Here is a 19,198-nt window from a genome sequence, read left to right on the forward strand (position 1 = left end):
GGTGTGTCTTATTATATGTTTTGCTAAATATCATGAGCAAATGTTATAGGATGGACACGTAAGAACTGTTTCTGGGTGGGCCGGGATGGGGGGAAGAGATACAGATGGGTGGAGTTGATGCTAAAGAAAGTGAAAAAGTTGTCTGATTTGTCAGGAGGTAGTTTAGTGGCCAGGGTTTTCTCCAAAGGGTACCTGTCGAGAGACATGTGCTCACATGGGTAGCAGTAACAGAGCCAGGTGAGAAAGGGAGATCCGAATGATAATGGATCTACCTATAAGCAAGAATTTGGCCGGCCTTATCTGGGAGAATTGCCGCTGGCTGCCGTGTGCCAAAATCGAGGGACTTTTTCTGATCCCCTGGACTCCACCTGTCAGCAGGCTGCAAGGAGCAGCTGAGGCAGACCCTGAACCTGACTGCCTGATGCTGAAAACGGCAACTTGGAAGCATCACTCCTTTGCCTTTCTCAATTTTGTGATGTTCTTGTGTAGTTCTTTGCAGTTGAAGTCTTTAGTTTTCCATTTCTCTTCCATTAACTCTAATATTATTCGGTCATTCATGTCTCCCGTTTTAATTTACATTTCTGCTTTTGAGAGGGTTGTTTTTAGAGCAAATAGCGTTGTATAGTTTTAGCTATTGTGAGCCACTTCGGGTCCCCTATGGGGAAAAAGGTGGCATGTGAATAATATAAACAAATGAATAGCATTTATATTTCAGCTGTCTGAATGGGTGGTCTTAATGCTAGCTTCATGAATGCCGTCCTTAAAAGGGTATATGGTTAGATTGCTGAATTGTTTAATTTCTGCCTTCTCTTTCCTCACAAGCATCACCAAATAGGTTGGCATTATAGCAGTAGGTCTTCATCATCTTTGTCATGTTTTCAAAGGACGACTGGCCCTTTACAAAAATGCCACTCCCCCCCCCCCCCCCGCTTTCATCTAGCACTTTTAGTTTTAAGCTGAAGCTTCAATGCTCCAGACAAGAGATTTTTGGACATTTCTGCCCTTCTTCTTCCACCTTTGCAGCATCCAGGACAATGAAGCGCAGCAGGACTCAAGAACCCGCCTGTATTTCATATTTTTAGTGGCCCAGTTGATGCTTCTGACAATGCAAGTGCTTTCCCCAGAAGTGTGTTGGAAAATTCATTCACGACACAACCTCAACTTAATTAGCCACTGATGTGGTGCAAAATCGAAATGATTGCCTTCATCCTGGTTCTGGGTTGGCGGCTCCAGCCCTCAATGGCTGCAGCCACAGACAGGTGAATTGCACGAAGACATGATAAGCCACATCTGGTTGAATTTCCACTTGTGCACAACTTTTAAACATATATCAGAGTCCTCTCCTTTCTATGGGCTACCTTAAAAAAAGTTTGTGTGTGTGAAACATCTGATGACAAGCTCTCAGCAACCAAAATATTTAGGAGAGGAGGGACAAGAGAAGGGGGTGGGAAGTGGAGTGGTGAGGGTCAGCATGCAGAGCTCCAAGCCTGACGGGAGTGAGTTTTCTCTTGCTTTTGGGGGGGGGGGGTTCCTAAGCAGGACAGCTAAATATTAGCAAGGGTTTGTACTGGAAACAAGGGCTGAAAGACGACCCAACGTCCAAGGAGAGCTTAAAGACCAGCAGTAATAAGGTCGGAAGGCAAACCAAGAGATCACACTCAGAAGAGCTGGGCAATCAGACACCACACACAGTACCGGGAGATGAAAGCCTGGGCAACGTCTTGCATGCTAGAGCAGCACATTCAGTTCTGAGGAGTTTTTATCCCTCAGATGGACAATTGTGTGTATCTATCTAGTGGTTGGACCAACCTGCCCCTTAGTAGTGCATGCAAGTCTCTATGACTTAAGTAAATGTCATTTTAATATCTTTATGTATAGCATTTTAAAAATGTCCTTCGTTATTTTTATTTGCATGTTTTAGATCGGTTTCTGAAGTCCCTATCCTGGGAGAGGCGGCATGAAAAGGAAGCCATCAAGTGGGTGCCCAGCTTTTGCTGGTTGTTTAGAGCTTGTTTTCCAACATTGTGTGTGTGTGTGTGTGTGTGGGTCATCCATACTCTGAGAGAAAATGTTCGGCTCCTAGCAAGGGTCCAGATTATTTCTGATCTACCCCAAGGTCCCCCCCCCCAACTCTAAACGAGCTGCTCTTCCACAGTGAATAGCAGGGCTTTCCGTCCCACCCACCCTCAGTGGGTTTCCACGGCCCAGCGGGGATCCAGACCCTTTTCTCCAGAGCCCTAGCCTGTCACTCTCACAGGGTTCTAGTATGGGATTTATAGCTCAGAATCTATAATCCCCCCTCTCGGCCGCTCATCCCTCTGCCATGCGGGGCCCCCGCCTTGGCTGTGAGGTGCCGTCCGGTCGCCTCCGACTCCTGGCGACCTTATGAACGAACCCCGTCCGAAAGGCCCCCTCCCTCCAGGACCCCCAGGCCCCCCAGGCCCAGGGCTTGCAAACTCCAGCCTGTGGCTTCTTTGGGGGAGTCAGTCCATCTCCCATTTTGGGTGTGTGTGTGTGTGTCTTCCTCTTCTCCTGCTGAAAGGAGGGATTCTCTCTGGGCTGGTACTTTTTTGGGGGGGGAGCAGCTGGGGGCGGCTCCTGACCACTCTCAGCTGCAGTCACCCCTCAAGCAGAGAGAAGAAGGGGGTTAGGACACCAGGAACCCTCCAGACCCCCCCCATCACTGCCTGGTGTGTGTGTGTATGGGGGGGGAAGGGCTGGCTGCCCAGGAAGGAAATCACCCCCAATTTCCAATTACATTTAATTATTTGCTTCCCCCCCCTTTCCTTTTATGTCTGGTGGTTGACCAGCAGAGCCTTCCTTCTGGGAAGATACAACTCGCCCCCCCCCACAAAAAGCAGCCAAGAGGAAAAGGGCGTCCTTTAAAAACCCGGAAGTCCCGCCCACCGCTGAAGCCGAGGGCAAAGCCTCCCCGGGCAACTTCCGGTTTCTCTTCCACTTTCTTCCGGGTTGGGAGAGGCGAGTGAGCGGAGCTTGGACCCCAAGGGGGAGGGAATTGGGGGGGGCAAAGAGGGAGGGGATTGGGGGTGAAGGGGGGAGGACCCCCCCGCCTTTGTTGCCCCCTCTTTTTGGGGGGGACAGAGAAACTGGTGGTGGTGGTGGTGGTGGAGGGGGGGTGGGCATGCCTTGGGAAACATCTGGAGGCCCCCCCCGGCCCATCTGGCCATGGGAACCGCTGGATCCTCAGGAGATCCCCCCCGGGCGGCTTTCGAGGGCCTGGAAGGAGGAGAGCGGGGGGGGGTAATAAAAGAGACACCCCCAGTCCTCCCCCTTTTGGACACCCCCCTCCCTCCAGCATCTGCAGGGCTTGAGGGCGGGGGGGAGAGGGGGCTGGGGAGGGGGGTGAGGTCTCTCTCCCTCTCTTCCCCCCCCCGCGGAGCCAGAGGTGGAGGGTTCGAGTCCCCAGAAGAGTCAGCCGGTGGGGGGGGGGGAACAACGACCCTGGGGGGAGTGGCAGAGGGGGTCCCAGGGATTTCCCCCCAGAAGAAAGGAAGGGGAAACCAATTCTGAATCCTCTCTACCTCGAAAACCCTGGAAAGGGTCACCATCTCTCCAGAGTGACTTGCATGATGGGGATGAGTCGTCGTGGTCAGCCGGCTGGATCACTCCCTGGTTGGGGGTCTGTGGCCGTAGAGCCACAGGTGGGCAGCTGGACGGCTCCCTGGGGGTGGGGGGGGGAAGAGCCAGGCCTGGCGTGTGTGTGCCTTGGGCCACCTGCACACGAGTCCCAGGGATTTCCATCCAGAAGAAGGGAAGGGAAGGTTCGACCACTTCTATAGATTCTCTGCCTAGAAAACCCCCCATGGAAAAGAGTTGTCCTAAGTCAGAACTTAGTCCCTAAGTCCCCAGAGAAGAGGACAGTGGAGATGGCTGGACAGTGTCATCAAAGCAACCAACATGAACCTGGTAAAACTCTGGGAGGCTGTGGGAGACAGGAGGGCCTGGCATGCTCTGGTCCATATGGGGTCTCGAAGAGTCGGACAAGAACAAGTCAGAGCTGGTTGGACAGCACCGTGGTTGAAGCATCAGGTTGTGGAGCCAGAGGTTTGATTCCCCCACTCACCCACCCATTCACCCTTGCCAACCTCCTGGGAGCCGAGCCAGCCTGGGTGACCTTGGGCCAGCTGCACAGTCCCAGAAAGGTCTCCAGAAGAAGGGAAGAATAAGCCATCGTTGAATATTCTCAGCTTAGGATTTGACTTGTGCTGATTCTTCGGGGAAGTCCTCTGGGGCTTTACACGTGTTTTCCCAAAGCTGCTAACTGAATGCTTTTGTTGACTCTTGAATGGAGATTCACACATTCAGCCTTCCCGTCACCTGCATGGCTCCTCTTTCTGGAGAGCGCTGACTTAGGGAAGGCTGGAACAGGGGAATGGCGGTTAACATTGGGATATGGACTTTTTTGTGAAGATGACTTGGTTCACAGAAATGCCACACACATGGGTTGTACATTCCTACGCTTGTTGGGATCAATAGACTCTTGTTGGTGATGAAAATACTCTGGGTTCATGTTTTCTTGAAAATGCAATTTTTTTAAATTAAAAGGACCCGTGGGTCTTGAATGTGCAGCTCAGAACATGGCTACTGAGCATGCAGTTATGTTCCATGTAGCCTGGCTGAATTATTTCTGGCAGCTAAGATTTTTTTTTGCTAAAATTTGAAAAATTCACGGTTATGTGTCTGTCTCTCATTTACAGAAAAATGGAAGGTTTCTAAATACCTTATGAACCTTTGAACAAATCTGCATTTTAAAAATTCCTTTTTTGGACTATTTATTTATATACCACCCGTGTAACCAATGGTTACTCTGGGCAGTTTACAACCACCTCAAGACATAGAAACAACTTAATCAAATGTATTGAACATGTCCCCTCTTTCTTTTTTTTAATTCAGTCTTTCCAGCTGGCTTGAGTTGCATGAAGAATTATTGATGGGCTGCTGACTTCAGAAAAGGAGGATGTCTGAAGACGAGGAAAAGGTTCATCTACGTCGCCTTGAACCAGCTATCCAGAAGTTTATTAAAGTCGCCATTCCAACGGATCTGGAGAGATTGAGAAAGCATCAGATAAATATTGAAAAGGTTGAGTTGGTTTCTTTATCTTAAAAAAAAGAGTTTGTGCCTGCATAGTGGAAGATGGTCAGCCAATGTTGATCAGATCTAAGCAAAGCCGAAAGCACTATTTTGGTTGGTAATACAGTGGTGCGTCGCAAGACGATGTTAATTCGTTTCGCGAAAATCATTGTTAAGCAAAAACATCGTCTTGCGAAACACGTTTTCCATTGAAATGCATTGAAAACCTGATAATCCGTTCCAATGGGAACGGATTGTCATCGTAAAGCGAAAATTGCCATAGGAAACATCGTTAAGTGAAATGCGGTTCCCAAGCGAAGACAGCCATCTAACGAAACAGAGACCATTAAAAGACTCGTATAGCGAAGCAATATCAAGCTGTCAAAAACATCATAAAGCGAAAAACAGGGACCTAAAATTTAACCGTCTTGCGAGGCAAGGTCCCTAACATTTTAAAGTGAAAATCGCCCATAGGAAACATTGTTAAACGAAGCGCAAGATCGTTCCGAAAACCTCATCGTAAAGTGAATTCATCGTCATGTGAAGCAATTGTCTTGCAAGGCACCACTGTAGTGAGACTTTGTACAAAAGTGTGTAACTGAGTGAATCCAGTCCAAAGTACTGCTGGCTGAATGATAAGCCCTGTTGACTTCTGTGTTCTATATCAAGAGTGTGTGCAAACGAAGAGTGTCCTGTCCGTAGGTGCAAGCAGTGTCGCAACGTAAACCAGTAATCACCTACATCTTTTGCACAACCTTGGTCTTTGGTGGAGTGCTGATGAAAGCTATGAGCAGTCTTTATCCAGTAGATGCTTATTTGTGTTCTTGGCAAAAGCACTTTTCTTCACAATCATGCAGCGGTGGGGGCGAGATGGGTCTGCTCTCTTTGTTTATCCCGATCCCTGTGAAGTAGGTTAGTCTGAGTGCCATTGACTGGCCCTCGTTTAGTATGCTTTGAGCCAGATTGGGGATTTGATTTTGGGTCTAAGGGACGTGGTGGCGCTGCAGGTTAAACCACAAAGTCTCTGGGCTGCAAGGTCGGAAGACCAGCCGTCGTAAGATCGAATCCATGTGACGGAGTGAGCTCCCGTCGCTTGTCCAGCTCCTGCCAACTTAGCAGTTCAAAAGCATGTAAAGATGCGAGTCGATAAATAGGTACCACCTCGGTTGGAAGGTCATGGCGTTCCGTGTCTAGTCACGCTGGCTACGTGACCACGGAAATGGTCTTCAAACAAAATGCTGGCTCTACGGCTTGGAGACCGGGATGAGCACCATGCCCTAGCATTGGACATAACTGGACTAAATGTCAAGGGAACCTTTATCTTCCCTGGAGTTAAATCTTGCAATGTATTGCATCAGCTTTTATACTTTAAGCTAAATCTTTTAAAAATTCCACTTTTGTACTACAGCTCACAGAATCCCCCAGCTGCTATATAACCTCTGGTCCTGCTGGCTGGAGCATTATGGGAGTTGTAGTTTAAAATAAAGAGAGTAGCGTGCCCAAGCTGTGGTTTAAGCTCCTTTGCAGTTGAGAGAGGGAGCAGGTACCTCCTGACCAGGCTGTGCTTTCTCTTTGGTAATGTGGATTGATTTGTATCCACAAATGTCTGTTTTCTAATTGATGGTGGGAACTCCTGTTGCCTCAAGCGTGTGATAGTCACTATCTCTGCCTGAGATCAGAACTTGGGAAAGTTACTGATTTGGACTCCAGCTCTGAGAACCCCCCCCCCAGCTCTCTTTAAGACCACACAAAGTCCCAAGAATATACAATGTGCAATCACATTATTTTTCCTGTCTTTGTTACCCTCTAATCATGAGCATGGTGAAAGATGCCTTCTCTGTTTGCTTTCAGTATCAGAGATGCAGGCTGTGGGGCCGGTTGGATGAAGAGCACATCAATGCAGGCCGTACGGTCCAGGCAAGTGTTGAATTCTCACAGGGTGAGCCCCGTGCGGGAGAAATTTTTTTCCTTTCGCTTGATACGCTGTCCGTCCTGTCAAGGGCGCTGTAGGAATGGTGCAGGAACACAGTGAGGCACCGTATGTGCTAGATTAAAATATGCCTGATGTAAAAGCCATCTTGTATCAGGTATATTTATAAAGAAGAACAACACAAAGCCTGAAAAATAGGGTGGAATGAGAAATAAGTGTGAAAGTTCTACCCTTGAACTCCCCTTGATTTGGGCATCACGTCTGTTTCAGAAGATGGCTCCCTAGAGTTGGATCGGGTGCAGCTAAGGGTTTATATTCCCCCGTCTCCCACATCCCTTTGTCTGTGATGTCTGTGTTGTTTGATTCCCAAACAAATCCATATTATGTTGTGACATGCCTACATCATCTGCTGAAGGTGGCAACAGTCTACACGACCTTAGGCTAAATAAAACTTGTTAGCCTTTAACGTACCACAAGGTTTTGGTGCAAGAGACTCTTTCTGAAAAATCCATATAGCTTTCTTTGTAGCTGGATCCCCCTTTTTTTTTTTTTTTTTTTTTTTTGCAAACTGAGCTAATTTCCTGAGTGATCACTTTGTCTGTTTTTAAATTTTTGTATGTCACATAAAAATTCCCACTTCCGGTATAAAATGAACTGGTCTAAATTCAAATTATCTTGGGGGGGGGGAGACACCAGACATGCTTAAAAGAACCCTTATATAGTACATTTACATGCTTGGCTACATGACTGGAAAGGATCCTTGTTCACAAAACGTAACGTCTTTTATGCCTCAGACAGAAAAACAAAAAAAGTTAAACCTAGGCACTGTTTCTGAAGGGAGGGATGTTTGCCTTTATGTCTCTTGCATGGAGGATGAATTGTTTCGAAAGATGGAAAGGGAGAAAACAAGGCTTTTTTTGTGTCATGTGTTTCTGAAGTCATTCTAAAGAGTCCCTCTGAATTGTTCCAGCAACTGCGAGCGAATATCCGAGAGATGGAGAAACTTTGTTCCCGAGTCCGGAAGGAAGACATCCAAGCTTTGCAGAGAATGATTGACCCAGTGAAAGAGCAGGCCTCGCTCGCCGTAAAAGAGTTCCTACAGCTCCATTCAGAGTCTGCAGAAGAACTTAAAAAACAGTTTGGCGAGACTGAGGGGCCTTTAACCAGATCGACAACTGTAGGAGCAGGTATCGTGAATTGGTGTCTGTAGAGGTCAGTCTATCTGTAGCATAAGGAACCGGTTGACATTTCTGGAATGGGGTGGAAACACAAAAACAGTTGAGACTGCATGCAATAATAAGATGTTGAGAATCAGAACTTGCAGCAAAGAGGAAAAGTAAAGGAGGATTTTGCTTCTGCCTGCCGAAACTTTACCTTGGACGCTCATAGAGTTAAAAAAGAAAAACTGGAAGCATTCCAGTCAGATGTTTAAATAGCAAAATGCAAAAGATCATATCTCCACTGGACTGTACGTTGTTTCACCTACATGGAATGGCTTTTAAAAACAAGTTTTGTCTGTAAAACACAGCCGGTATTTCAGACTGGATTGTGAAATTTTATGTGTGTGCTGTGGTGAATGTAGAAGGCTGAATTGGTCACTGGCACAAAACTTTCCCCCCTAAATGTTCTGGCACTTGAAAATATATGTAGATTGTTCTATAGGGTGCCCATTTATTATTTCATCTTTTCTAGATCATTGCCAGTCTGCAGGATAGGCACCAAATGTTTATCTAAGGCTGTTCTTCTAGGGACACGTAAAAAAATTGCCTTGAACTCAGGGTGGCTGACTTCCATGGAAAGTGTTTTAAGGTGCTCTGTGCGTCTGTGCGTTGGAGAGGGGGACTGTATACCTTTGACCAGGAATTGCATTTTTTTTTTAGTGCTTGAAAGCCAGCTGCATATTCTGGGTGTTGTCAGTTGAGAGGCTTCTGAAGAGTTTGTGTTCCAAAGTAGAAGGGATATTATACTCTGCACCTACTCAGAGCTGCGTTTCCTGATCTGTTGGTTGTATATCTGGGTGGGGTTTTGTGTGTGTGTGTGTGTGTGTGCATGGGCCATAGTCTGTGTTTGCTTCCTACTACTACAGAGGAGAGCTACTGAGGACAGGCGGTTATGGAGAGCCCTCCTTCATAGGATTGTCATGAGTCAGAAATGACTTAAGGGCATGTAACACCACCAACAAGGAACTTGTGTTCTTCTAGTCACTTAGGCTGAGACTTGGAAGAACTTGAGAAATGTCACCTTTTTTTGGACTGTGCTGGCGGCTGGCCTGAGGGAACTGTCATCCCAGAAAGACTTTTTTCCCTGAGCAGTGCTGCAAACATGAGATGGAACCGGGGCAATTCACTCGAAAAGGCTTTGCCTTCTTTTATACGGCTGAGCTGTTTTCTGAACCAGAGAGGCATGAATTCAAAGCGGTCCTTGTTTTGCACTCTCCCCTCTGGGCATCCGCTCAATTTCGGGCAGCAGTCTTTGCTCCCCCCTCTTGGCGGCCACCCGGAGCCATCCAGAGGCCTCGTTCAGACATCTCTCTGCCAGTTCTCCTTGGCTGCCCTGTAGGCTGGGACTTGCCCGTGGGAATGCCTCCTTGCTTCCTGTTTATCCTCGATCCTTGCCTTTCTTTCCATGAAGCCTCGGGCATCCTTCTCCTCCAGTTTCTGTGCCTCACTGTCATTAAGCCTTTTCTACATCGCTTGAACTGGCCCGACCACCGTTGTTCTCCCTGTTGTGTCCCTTTTTAGATGGCAAACTCTTTGGGGTGGGAACCCTGCCCTTTTGTACTGCGCATGACAACAGTGCGACCCACGCAGGATGGAATCTTACTGCTTATTTATGCTGGCACAGTACAGTGGTGTAAATTGCAGTGGCCAATTGCTGCTAGTGAACAAGGCACTGCCAGGATAACTTATTTTGTTCCCGTCACGTGACGAAGAATACAGGTAGCAACTCATTATAACATAATAATCATCCTCTTAAAGGTGCAGAGCTGGAAGGGTCGATGTGGATCATCCAGTCCAGTCCTTGGCAAGGAGGCCCTAAGGGGGGATTGAACACCCAAACTCTGGCTCCCCAGCCAGAGACCTCAGCCACTGAGCTGGTGGCATGTTCTCTTCTGCTATTTATGTCATTGCACTTAGACCTGTGTAAGTAGTCAGCAAGGTTCTGGCCAGAATTACTTACTCAACAGCAGTGGACTTGGATCGTGTCTATGGGAGGAGAGGGTGGCTTCGTATGACGGTCTTCGTGTGACTATCGGCGCCAGGTCAAAACCTTCCTGTTCCAGAAGGCTTTTAATTGAAATAATACCAACTGTGGGTCCTGATGGCGTTTTTTAGAGTATCTATTTTAATTGTATTTTAATTCTTTTATCTTTTTATTGTATTTCAATTGTTATAAGCTGCCCAGAGACCTTTGAGTAGAGTGGGCAGCATATAAATTAAATCAATCAATCAATCAATCAGTCTTGTGGCATTCCTAAGCCTTTGCAATGTTTTCACTCAGAAACGTTTTATCACCCGGGAGACGAAGTACCTTCTCCGCATTTTACCCAGATGCTTTCCCCGCTCCCCGAGATTCCCCAGGATCAAAACGCTGCAGAGTCTTGGGAGGTTCTGGAAGAGGTAGATATGGCTCGGCATTCCTCTCTCGTTGTCCTTTCCTTTCTGGTTATGATCTTAGCAACAATTTGGGGCTTTCATTACAGGACCTGATTGAACTCAGCCATCTGGTGACCGACTTTTCTCTGCTAGTTAATGTAAGTACAGCAAAGACTTTTTCTGAACATTTGCTTCCGAATCCTAAATAAAGTGAAAAACAAAATGTGGTTTTAGTGCATATCGTTTCAACACGATAATGTACTGAGCTGCATTTTAGCATTCGTGACTCGGGTCTATCTTTTAGCGGGACCTATTTTCGTCTGTCTTTCCTTGTGCTTCTTTCCAGTTTTGTCCTCTTGAGTCCCAGTCCTGGGGGGACAAGGTGGGATACCTGGTGGATAGATCACTAAAGTAAATCCTGGTTCCTTTGCCTCTAGGCTCAGCAGGAAAAGGTGGACAGGATTGAAGACAACGTCAACACCGCTGTTGCGAATGTTGAAGAGGGGACCAAGAGCTTGTCCAAGGTGAGGCCCTTTCTCCTGTCAGTGAGGCTGGGGGCTTTCTCCCCCCCGCCCCGGCAGCCTCCTGTTTTGATTCAATTGCCTTTCCTGGGAGACCACCAAGTACTTTGAAAATAAAGGAGGAAATGAGGGCACACGACTACTTAGGGGGAAGGGAACACGGGTCATGTTGTCACCTCAAAAAGTAAGGATCGTTGCCAACTTGCAATGGTTCTTTCCCCTTGGTTGGTCCTTAAAGAGGAGAGGGATGGTTTGTTTTGAGCAGAGGTGGGAATCAACAAGCAACAGTCACTTTCTACATGTTTTTTGGAACTGGGAAAAGTGCCCCCCTCCCCCCAGACTCCCATCACCCAGAATTCCTGTGTCAGTGTGGTTGATTCTGGGAGTTTTCTTCCAAAGAAGGCGACTTCTCAGGTCTGTCCTCGGTTTCTACCCAGTCTTCCTGGGGGACGTGGGCTAAAGACATTCTCTCCGTTTCTTCCTGTTTTCGGTGTCTGAGCCCCTTGTATCGGTTCCTCCACAAGGGACCTTGTGCCCCACTGGTCTTGCCAGTTGAATGGCTGTCTCCTCTCCCCAGCCTTCTGAGTCCCTTAACAAGACATGTCCTCCTCCTCCTGCTGCTCCTCCTTCCTTCGCCAGCCGGTCCCTCTGTCAGCAGAAGTGATCCTGGAGATTTCTTTGGGTGCAGCCCAGCCAGTGTCTCTTCTTCTGATCGAGTCTTCCACTGGGAAAAGAGGAGGGAGATGGTTCCCCCTTCCCCATGCGTTCTGTGAGCAGAACGTTTTAGAGTGTTTGGAAGCTCTGCTGAGCAGGCGATGGGCATCAAGGTCTCCCGAGCACCCTGCCTTCTTCCAAAGCATCTTTGATGCACAAGCAGCTTCCCCATAAAGGAAAAGTTGCCTCCCCCATGGCTCTTACCTATTTTAATTCATCAGAGCTTTTCCGGGGTCTCTCTGGATCTGGCCGGGTGGATGAACTGGGAGTATCACCTCTGTTCCAAAGGATGCTCTGACGTCTGTGTGTGGCCATCTTTAAAAAGGGATCAGGTTTTACCCTTGATGGGTCACTTGGTTCAAATCTGGATTATCCAGCCTCTTCCTGCAGATACCTGCTCTTCTGAAGCTTTCCCTCACGCCTCTTTTTTTTTACCCCCTCCCAGGCTGCCAGATACAAGCTGGCCGCCCTCCCTGTGGCAGGGGCCCTCATTGGCGGCGTGGTAGGGGGCCCCATCGGACTCCTGGCAGGCTTCAAAGTGGCGGGCTTAGCGGCCGCGCTAGGCGGGGGAGTCCTGGGCTTCACCGGCGGAAAACTGATCCAGAGGAAGAAGCGGAGGATGATTGAGGAGCTTTCCTGCAGCTGCCCAGACCTCGCCAGGGAAAATGACAAAAAAGGCAGCTGAAGTTGGCGGTCTCTCTCTCTCTCTCTGTCTGTGTGTTTCTCTCTCTCTTCTCACTACCTCTTCCTGGCCACTACTGTGGCCCTCGCTCTTGGAATTCGGCCCAGCCTGTGAGAACGAGTCAAGCCCTGGCGTTTTCTCCTGCCAAGGAGGCGGAAACGATGGACCCTGACAGACTTCTGGGATTCACGCAGAAGATCCGTTCGTTTTTGAGTAAGAAGAAAGGCACGATTCAGCCTGAAATGACGGGGGAGGCCAGCCTGAGGATGGGGTTCAAAAGAGCCCCTTTTTTGTCTTCCTTCCTCTTGTGCCAGACTTGAAGATAATCGTAATATTCACCACATGCCTTTTCCTACTATAAAATGGAAGGGAGGCGAGGAGAGAATTTTAAGACAACAAGGTTTGGTGCTTGAGCAGCTCTTCCTTCAAATATTTTATTCTGCTCACGTACACAAAGGTCAACTTGGGTTATTTTTCTACTTCTCGGCTGGATCTGTAGAGGTGGCTGTTCATTCTTTTGTGGTCTCGCGCCTGTGTGTGCCACACACACACACACACACACACACACACACACACGGCCACCTTCTCCTTTTCTGGAGAACTACATGCTGGGTTTTCTTTTTAATAACCACAGAGTTGCCTCTCGTTTTAATGTTGGTGATTCTGGGGCAGGAGGCCAGCTCTCTTTATAAAAAGGGGTGGGTGGGGGGGGCTTTGAGAAATGATCGGAACTGGAATGCGTGTAGGCATTTTCACCATGGCCAACGGATCTTCCAAACCACCTTCCCCAGTCTGTCCCTGGTTATTTTGAGGAGGTTTTTCTTAGTCGGACTTGGGTAAGGTTACAGCTCTTCATCTTTGACTGCTTGTTTGACTGCGCCACGATTTCTCCGGGAGCCCCCTTTCCCATTGCCGTGCCAGCTGAGAAGTGTTAAAGGGAGGAAGAACCATCTGTCAACAAGGATGCCAAACGATGCCAACCGGAACCCCTTGCTCACCCGGAAAGCAGAAAGTGACTCCAGTTTTTCTGGAGTCTCTGGATTCAGAAAAAAAAGTAAAGGTTGTGGCTTATAAAGTCCCCTCAACTTTTATAAGAAAAGTTTTATTAGACACGGGTACAAGTTGTTGCCACGCGCCCCTTTTGTGACATGCGTGGGCCAGACTCCTGTGGGTTATTGACCCCAGTGGAACTGCAGGGGCACAAATAGTGGCCACTGTAGTTTGCCCCATGGCCCTTACGCTGGTGTAACTAACCCATAGGATTCTGGCTCCTACCTGCAGAGACTCTTTTCAGAATCTCCCTTGTGTCCTGTGTGGGCCTCGAGTTACAGAACGAGTCTGGGCCACGTGGCCCTTGCAAAAGGATTTGTTCCCCCAAATGCCGTGGGGGGGGGGGGAACGAATTCTCTCGAATGCCAAACTTCCATGGCTTTTTGTTTTTGCTCCTCCGATATTGCCTTTTCTTCATCCTGCCAAAAGAACAGGAGCCGAGGGTAAGAATTTGAGCGGGATTTTTATTACCTTCTGTTTGTGGTTACAACCCCGTGTTCAGCAAGAACGTTCTTCCCAGTGGAAAAGGAAGGGGAGGCGGGAAATGTGTCCTGTATGCAGATTATTAAGCAGAGCACAAAACTATTTTATCGAGTAATATTTATCTGTGCTGGGTTTCTAAATAACATGTAATATATATATAAAAAAAACAAAAACAAAAGATCTTTAGAGTACCATTATTTGGGTTTCAAACACTGAGGGGTTTTAAGAACGGGTTTTGGAGTTTGGCTTGGCAAGTTGGGCAGTCGGGCACTACAAGTAGACGGTATAATATCAAAAACTTTTGTATTTCCTTGGGAGAGAGACTCTCTCCAACCACTTTTTTGGACAGCGAGGGCATGAGAAGTACATAAGACAAAGGAGAGGGGTGCATTTGGGATCGGGTGAGCTTTGCCCCACAAATCAGAATTCTGCAAGAGAGGAAAGTTCGTAGGGTGACCGGGCAGAGAGAAATGAGCTGCTAGCGGTGTGGGGCGTCTTTGATACGACTCTTTGTCCTTTCTAAGCCCTGCTTCTCTTGTGCCGGTTACCAGCCTCTTACTTCCTGCGTCTTTAAAACTCTTCCGCCTCTAACTGAGTTGAGATTAGGAATTTAGTTAAACCACCTGTTAGGTGGTGGTTTAGACAAACTGTGAGATACCATAGAATGGCCGATCTAGGCATCAACAGAATACCGGTATGAGTTCTGGGACATCACGGGCTCTTGACATCAAACAACGAGTCCTGCATGTTAAAGGGAGCATCCACCAGGTAAAACGTTTTGGCTTTAATTTGACTTAAACAGACTTCCTAGTCTCTGTTGGCTCGGGCATGTCGTGAAAATGGCTGATGGTCGGATTCCAAAAGATCTCCTATATGGAGAATGAGTGCAGGGAAAGCGCCCCAGAGGGAGACCCCAGCTGCGATACAGTACAAGGAGATCTGCAAGCGGGATCTGAAGGCCTTAGGAATGGACCTCAACAGAGGGGAAACCTTGACCTCTGAGCGTTCAGCCTGGAGGCAGGCGGTGCATCATGGCCTCTCCCAATTTGAAGAAACCCTTGTCCAGCAGGCCGAGTCAAAGAGGCAATCCTGAAACCAGCAAAATCAGGGAGCTGGACAGGGGACAGACTGTGTTTCTCTTCAGTGTGGAAGAGATTGTCACTCTCGAATTGGCCTTCTCGGCCACACTAGATGCTGTTCCAAGGCCTCTATTCAGAGCACGTTACCATAGTCTCTCGAGACTGAAGGATGCCTACAAAAACAGGCGGTTGAACTGAATTCCTAATCCCAATTCTGTTCACATGCAGGCCATGCTACTGGGTATCCTTCTTTCCCCCAGCTAAAGAAAGTTTCAGAAAGGGGGAAAGAGGGGAGCCCCCAGATTGCCTCCGACTGTCCTCTGTCTCAAGAGATGGGCGATCCTTTGCAAATGGTTCAGTGAAGAAGAGCTTGCAACCCACATGCATGCTGCAGCTGCTTCCATCTAAGAAGCTGGAAACAGTGCATCCATTTGGAACATAACCACCTGATGCACAGCCTTGAAGAAGATGACTTATCATTGAAAGCTCACTGTTGGTTTTGTGTTGACTTGTTTTATATTCTCAATGGTTTTATTAAAAATATCCCCTACTCTTGCATTTGTATGGTTTCCACAACCACACGGCCTTGTCCTGAATTTTCTAGTGGTGGAAACAAACGGAATCCTTTGTGACAGCTCAGCCTTGGGTGACCCCAGCTTTCCATTAAACCAGGGAATAATAGGGGGAGCAGGAAGAGATGAGAAGGGATTATTGGGCGAGCTAAAAAAAGCCAGAAGGAAAATAGCAGAAGATCTGGAAAAGCCAGGGTGAGGGAGACCGAGAAGGGTGAATACGGCAGGAGAGTAAAAGGATGAGCCGGAAGAGATTTCTAGTTGAAGCAGCAGTAGCAGGGAGAGGAGGAATACCCGTTTCGTTTAGTTTAGTTTAGCTTTGTGTGTATGTATTTAAAATATTTTTACCCTTTTCTCCTTAATAAGGACCCAACGTGGCTTACCTCATTAAAAGACAATATTTAAAAGCTAAAAACGAGAAATACACAAATATTAAAACGGAACAAAAACATGCCACACTAAGAAAGTTAAAATATTTATACCCTGCCTGTCTCCTCAAGAAGACCCAAGGCAGCTTACAATATGAAAAAAAAAAACAATATTAAGTTTGAGTCCCCTTATTGGAAAGGTGGTCTATAAACCAACTGACCAACTGGAAAAGAAAAAGAAAAAGAAAAGGCAACTCTTAGGCGGCCAGTTGCTGAGAAGAAGCCTGCCTAAAGAGAAAGGTCTTTGCTCGCGGAAGGGCAGCATCGATGGGGCTGGGCTGGCCTCCAGTGGGAAGGAGTTCCAGAGTTTCTGGGAGCAGCCACAGAGAAGGCCCTGTATCACATCCTCACCAAACGCACCTATGAGGGAGGGCAGGATGGAAAGAAAGGCTACGTCTAATTATTTGAATACCGGGGCAAGGCTCATAAAGGGAGGGAGAGCTGGTCTTTCGGATAGCTTGGAGGCAAGTCATTTTAAGTGTTTAGAAGTTGAGACCAGCACTTTGTGGTGGAAATGACTCGGCAGCCCCTGAAACTTTTGCAACATGGGAGTTAGGTGGTCTTGTTCGCCACCTCCAGTGAACGGTCCGGCTGCTCTGTTTTGGACCTGCTGAAGGTCTGAAACGCTATTTGGAGGCAGTCCCATGTCAAGCGTCTTACAATAATCCAAGGTGTGTGTGAGCTTGGATCAGATACCTCCAGGAACGGCACCGTGGGCGTTTTCTTCTTTTCTTTATTTGATTTATATCCCGCCCATCTGGTATATTCTACCACTCTGGGTGGCTAACAACAAACATATATATAATTAAAATAATATAAATCCATTGGCATCACCGATAACAAAACATTCCAAAAAATAATAAATAATAGCAAAAAGAAAGGAAGTTAAATGCTGACAGGAGGGAAGTAGTTTAGTCGTTAAGTCGTGTCCAACTCTTTGTGACCCCATGGACGAGAGCACGCCAGGCCCTCCTGTCTTCCACGGCCTCCTGGAGTTGGGTCAAATTCATGTTGGTCCCTTCGGTGACCCTGTCCAACCGTCTCATCCTCTGTCGTCCCCTTCTCTCCTCCTGCCTTCACACTTTCCCAACATCAAGGTCTTTTCCAGGGAGTCTTGTCTTTTCATGAGATGGCCAAAGTACTGGAGCCTCAGCTTCAGGATCTGTCCTTCCAGGGAGCACTCAGGGTTGATTTCTTTCAGAATGGATAGGTTTGCTCTCCTTGCAGTCCAGGGATCTCTCAAGAGTCTCCTCCAGCACCACAATTCAAAGGCATCAATTCTTTGGTGGTCAGCCTTCTTTATGGTCCAGCTCTCACTTCCATACATCACTACAGGGAAAACCATAGCTTTGACTATTCGGACTTTTGTTGGCAAGGTGATGTCTCTGCTTTTTAAGATGCTGTCAAGATTTGTCATCGCTTTCCTCCCAAGAAGCAGGCGTCTTTTAATTAGGAGGGAAGGCCTGGATTTAAAGCCATGTTTTTAATTGAATTTTAACTGTGCAAAGGCATCGCCGGCCACTCATGGCAGATACCTGAGCCTCCAGGCTCGGGAAGGAATCCAGGAACACACAGTCACAACATTGTACACCAGAGGGGCAGGGGTTGGAGAAGTTGCCTCTTGAACCACAACTCTCAGAACACAGCTCTGCTCGCTGGGGAATTCCAGAAGTAACTTTTCTTGGTTCTAAAGAGAGGGTGGGTGAAATATGTGATTTGAAGAAAAAAGATTTCTAAAAATAGAGAGCAGGAGGCAAAGAGAAAGGAATCGAAACCACCAAATATAAGTTCAGGACATCTTTGTTTGCAATAAAGGGAGCGTGACTTGAATACAGGGCAAGAAGTTTGTGATTGGATTTTCTACAGGTTTTTGTTTAACTCCGTGCCAGCTGAAACAGAGCTGAAGCTGGGTCACACATGATGAAACAAATGGGATTCTTTTTCCTCACCCCTGCATCGCCTCCGTAGAAATGTCATTGCATTTCCTTTGGAAAGCTTCTGCTTCACTCCCACGTCTACGGCTTGGAGACCAGGATGAGCACCGCATCCTAGAGTCGGACATGACTGCACTAAATGTCAAGGAGAACCTTTATCTTTACCTGGTAGAACGCCTGATTCCAGGAGGAACTGCCTGGCCTTCCCATATTTCCCAGGCTGGACCACTGAGGTTGTTCATCCCGTGGGAGGGCCAGTGGGAGAAAACAAGGGACCAGGCCTTCTCCGCGGTTGCCCCACAGATTTGGAACAAGCTGCCATCCGAAATTTGCCGGCCCCTCTCTCTGGTGACCATCAAGAAATCCCTTAGAGCTTTCTTGTTCCACCAGGCTTCTCAAAATACTCTCTCTGAACAGCCCATGGAAAGTATCTGCCCCTTATTTTGAATGGCTTCCTGTTTGTAAATGTAATGTTATTTTAATTTTTACCTCACTGTTAACAATGTTGATGTTTTTCTTTGTTGTTATCACTGGCGCACCCCACCTAGAGAGATGATGGAACAAGGTGGGTGGTATAGAAACTGAATAAACAAATAAGACCTAGCATTTTTAATTGGGCCAAGCCTGCTCAATCTGGCAATCTGGCTTCCCTGGAGGTTCGAGCAACCTGCTGTCCGTAGAGAGTCTCCTGAGGGAGCCTCGTGTATTTTTGCTGCAGCTTCTCAGAGACGTTTCAGTTTTTACAAGTAATCACGATGGGCTGGATGGTGCATTGGTCCAAGGTTGAAAGACGCATCCGAGCTACAACTCAACGGGGGGAAAAACAGTCTTTTTCTTGTGTCAATTAGGGAGGCGAAAAGGGAAAATCCCATTGTATAGCACTTAGCTTTTAGTCACATGACAATAAATAAATACCCATGATATTGTGCTACACCGGTATGGTATTACAGATTGCTGCCACCCAACCAATCCCCAACCTTTTTGTGTATTCTTTGTGCAACCGTTCCTATGCTTGCTACCAAAATATTTTGAAGACTTCCTCCCCCCAACCCAAAGCATTGTGTGTGTGTGTGTGTGTGTGTGTGTGTGTGTGTGTGTGTGTGTGTGTGTGTGTGTG

At 47.5% G+C, this 19,198-nt stretch overlaps 1 protein-coding gene across 2 annotated transcripts; it reads left to right on the top strand.

The window, feature by feature from the left end:
• The first annotated feature begins 2,902 nt into the window (after positions 1-2,902).
• On the top strand, positions 2,903-14,246 carry STX17 (syntaxin 17). 2 transcript variants are annotated; one of them, XM_078393136.1, is made up of 8 exons: positions 2,903-2,979; positions 4,915-5,101; positions 6,944-7,009; positions 7,993-8,209; positions 10,524-10,642; positions 10,726-10,776; positions 11,056-11,142; positions 12,299-14,246. In XM_078393136.1, the coding sequence occupies exons 2-8, from the start codon at positions 4,979-4,981 to the stop codon at positions 12,536-12,538; spliced, it is 903 nt and encodes a 300-aa protein (XP_078249262.1). In that variant the 5' UTR covers positions 2,903-2,979; positions 4,915-4,978; the 3' UTR covers positions 12,539-14,246. The 2 variants fall into 2 exon arrangements, with proteins under 2 accessions (XP_078249262.1, XP_020671007.3); XM_020815348.3 differs by lacking the exon at positions 2,903-2,979 and adding an exon at positions 3,352-3,662.
• Positions 14,247-19,198: the final 4,952 nt, after the last annotated feature.

This window comes from Pogona vitticeps, chromosome 4 (assembly GCF_051106095.1).
Source record: "Pogona vitticeps strain Pit_001003342236 chromosome 4, PviZW2.1, whole genome shotgun sequence".
NCBI classification, from domain to species: Eukaryota; Metazoa; Chordata; class Lepidosauria; order Squamata; family Agamidae; genus Pogona; species Pogona vitticeps.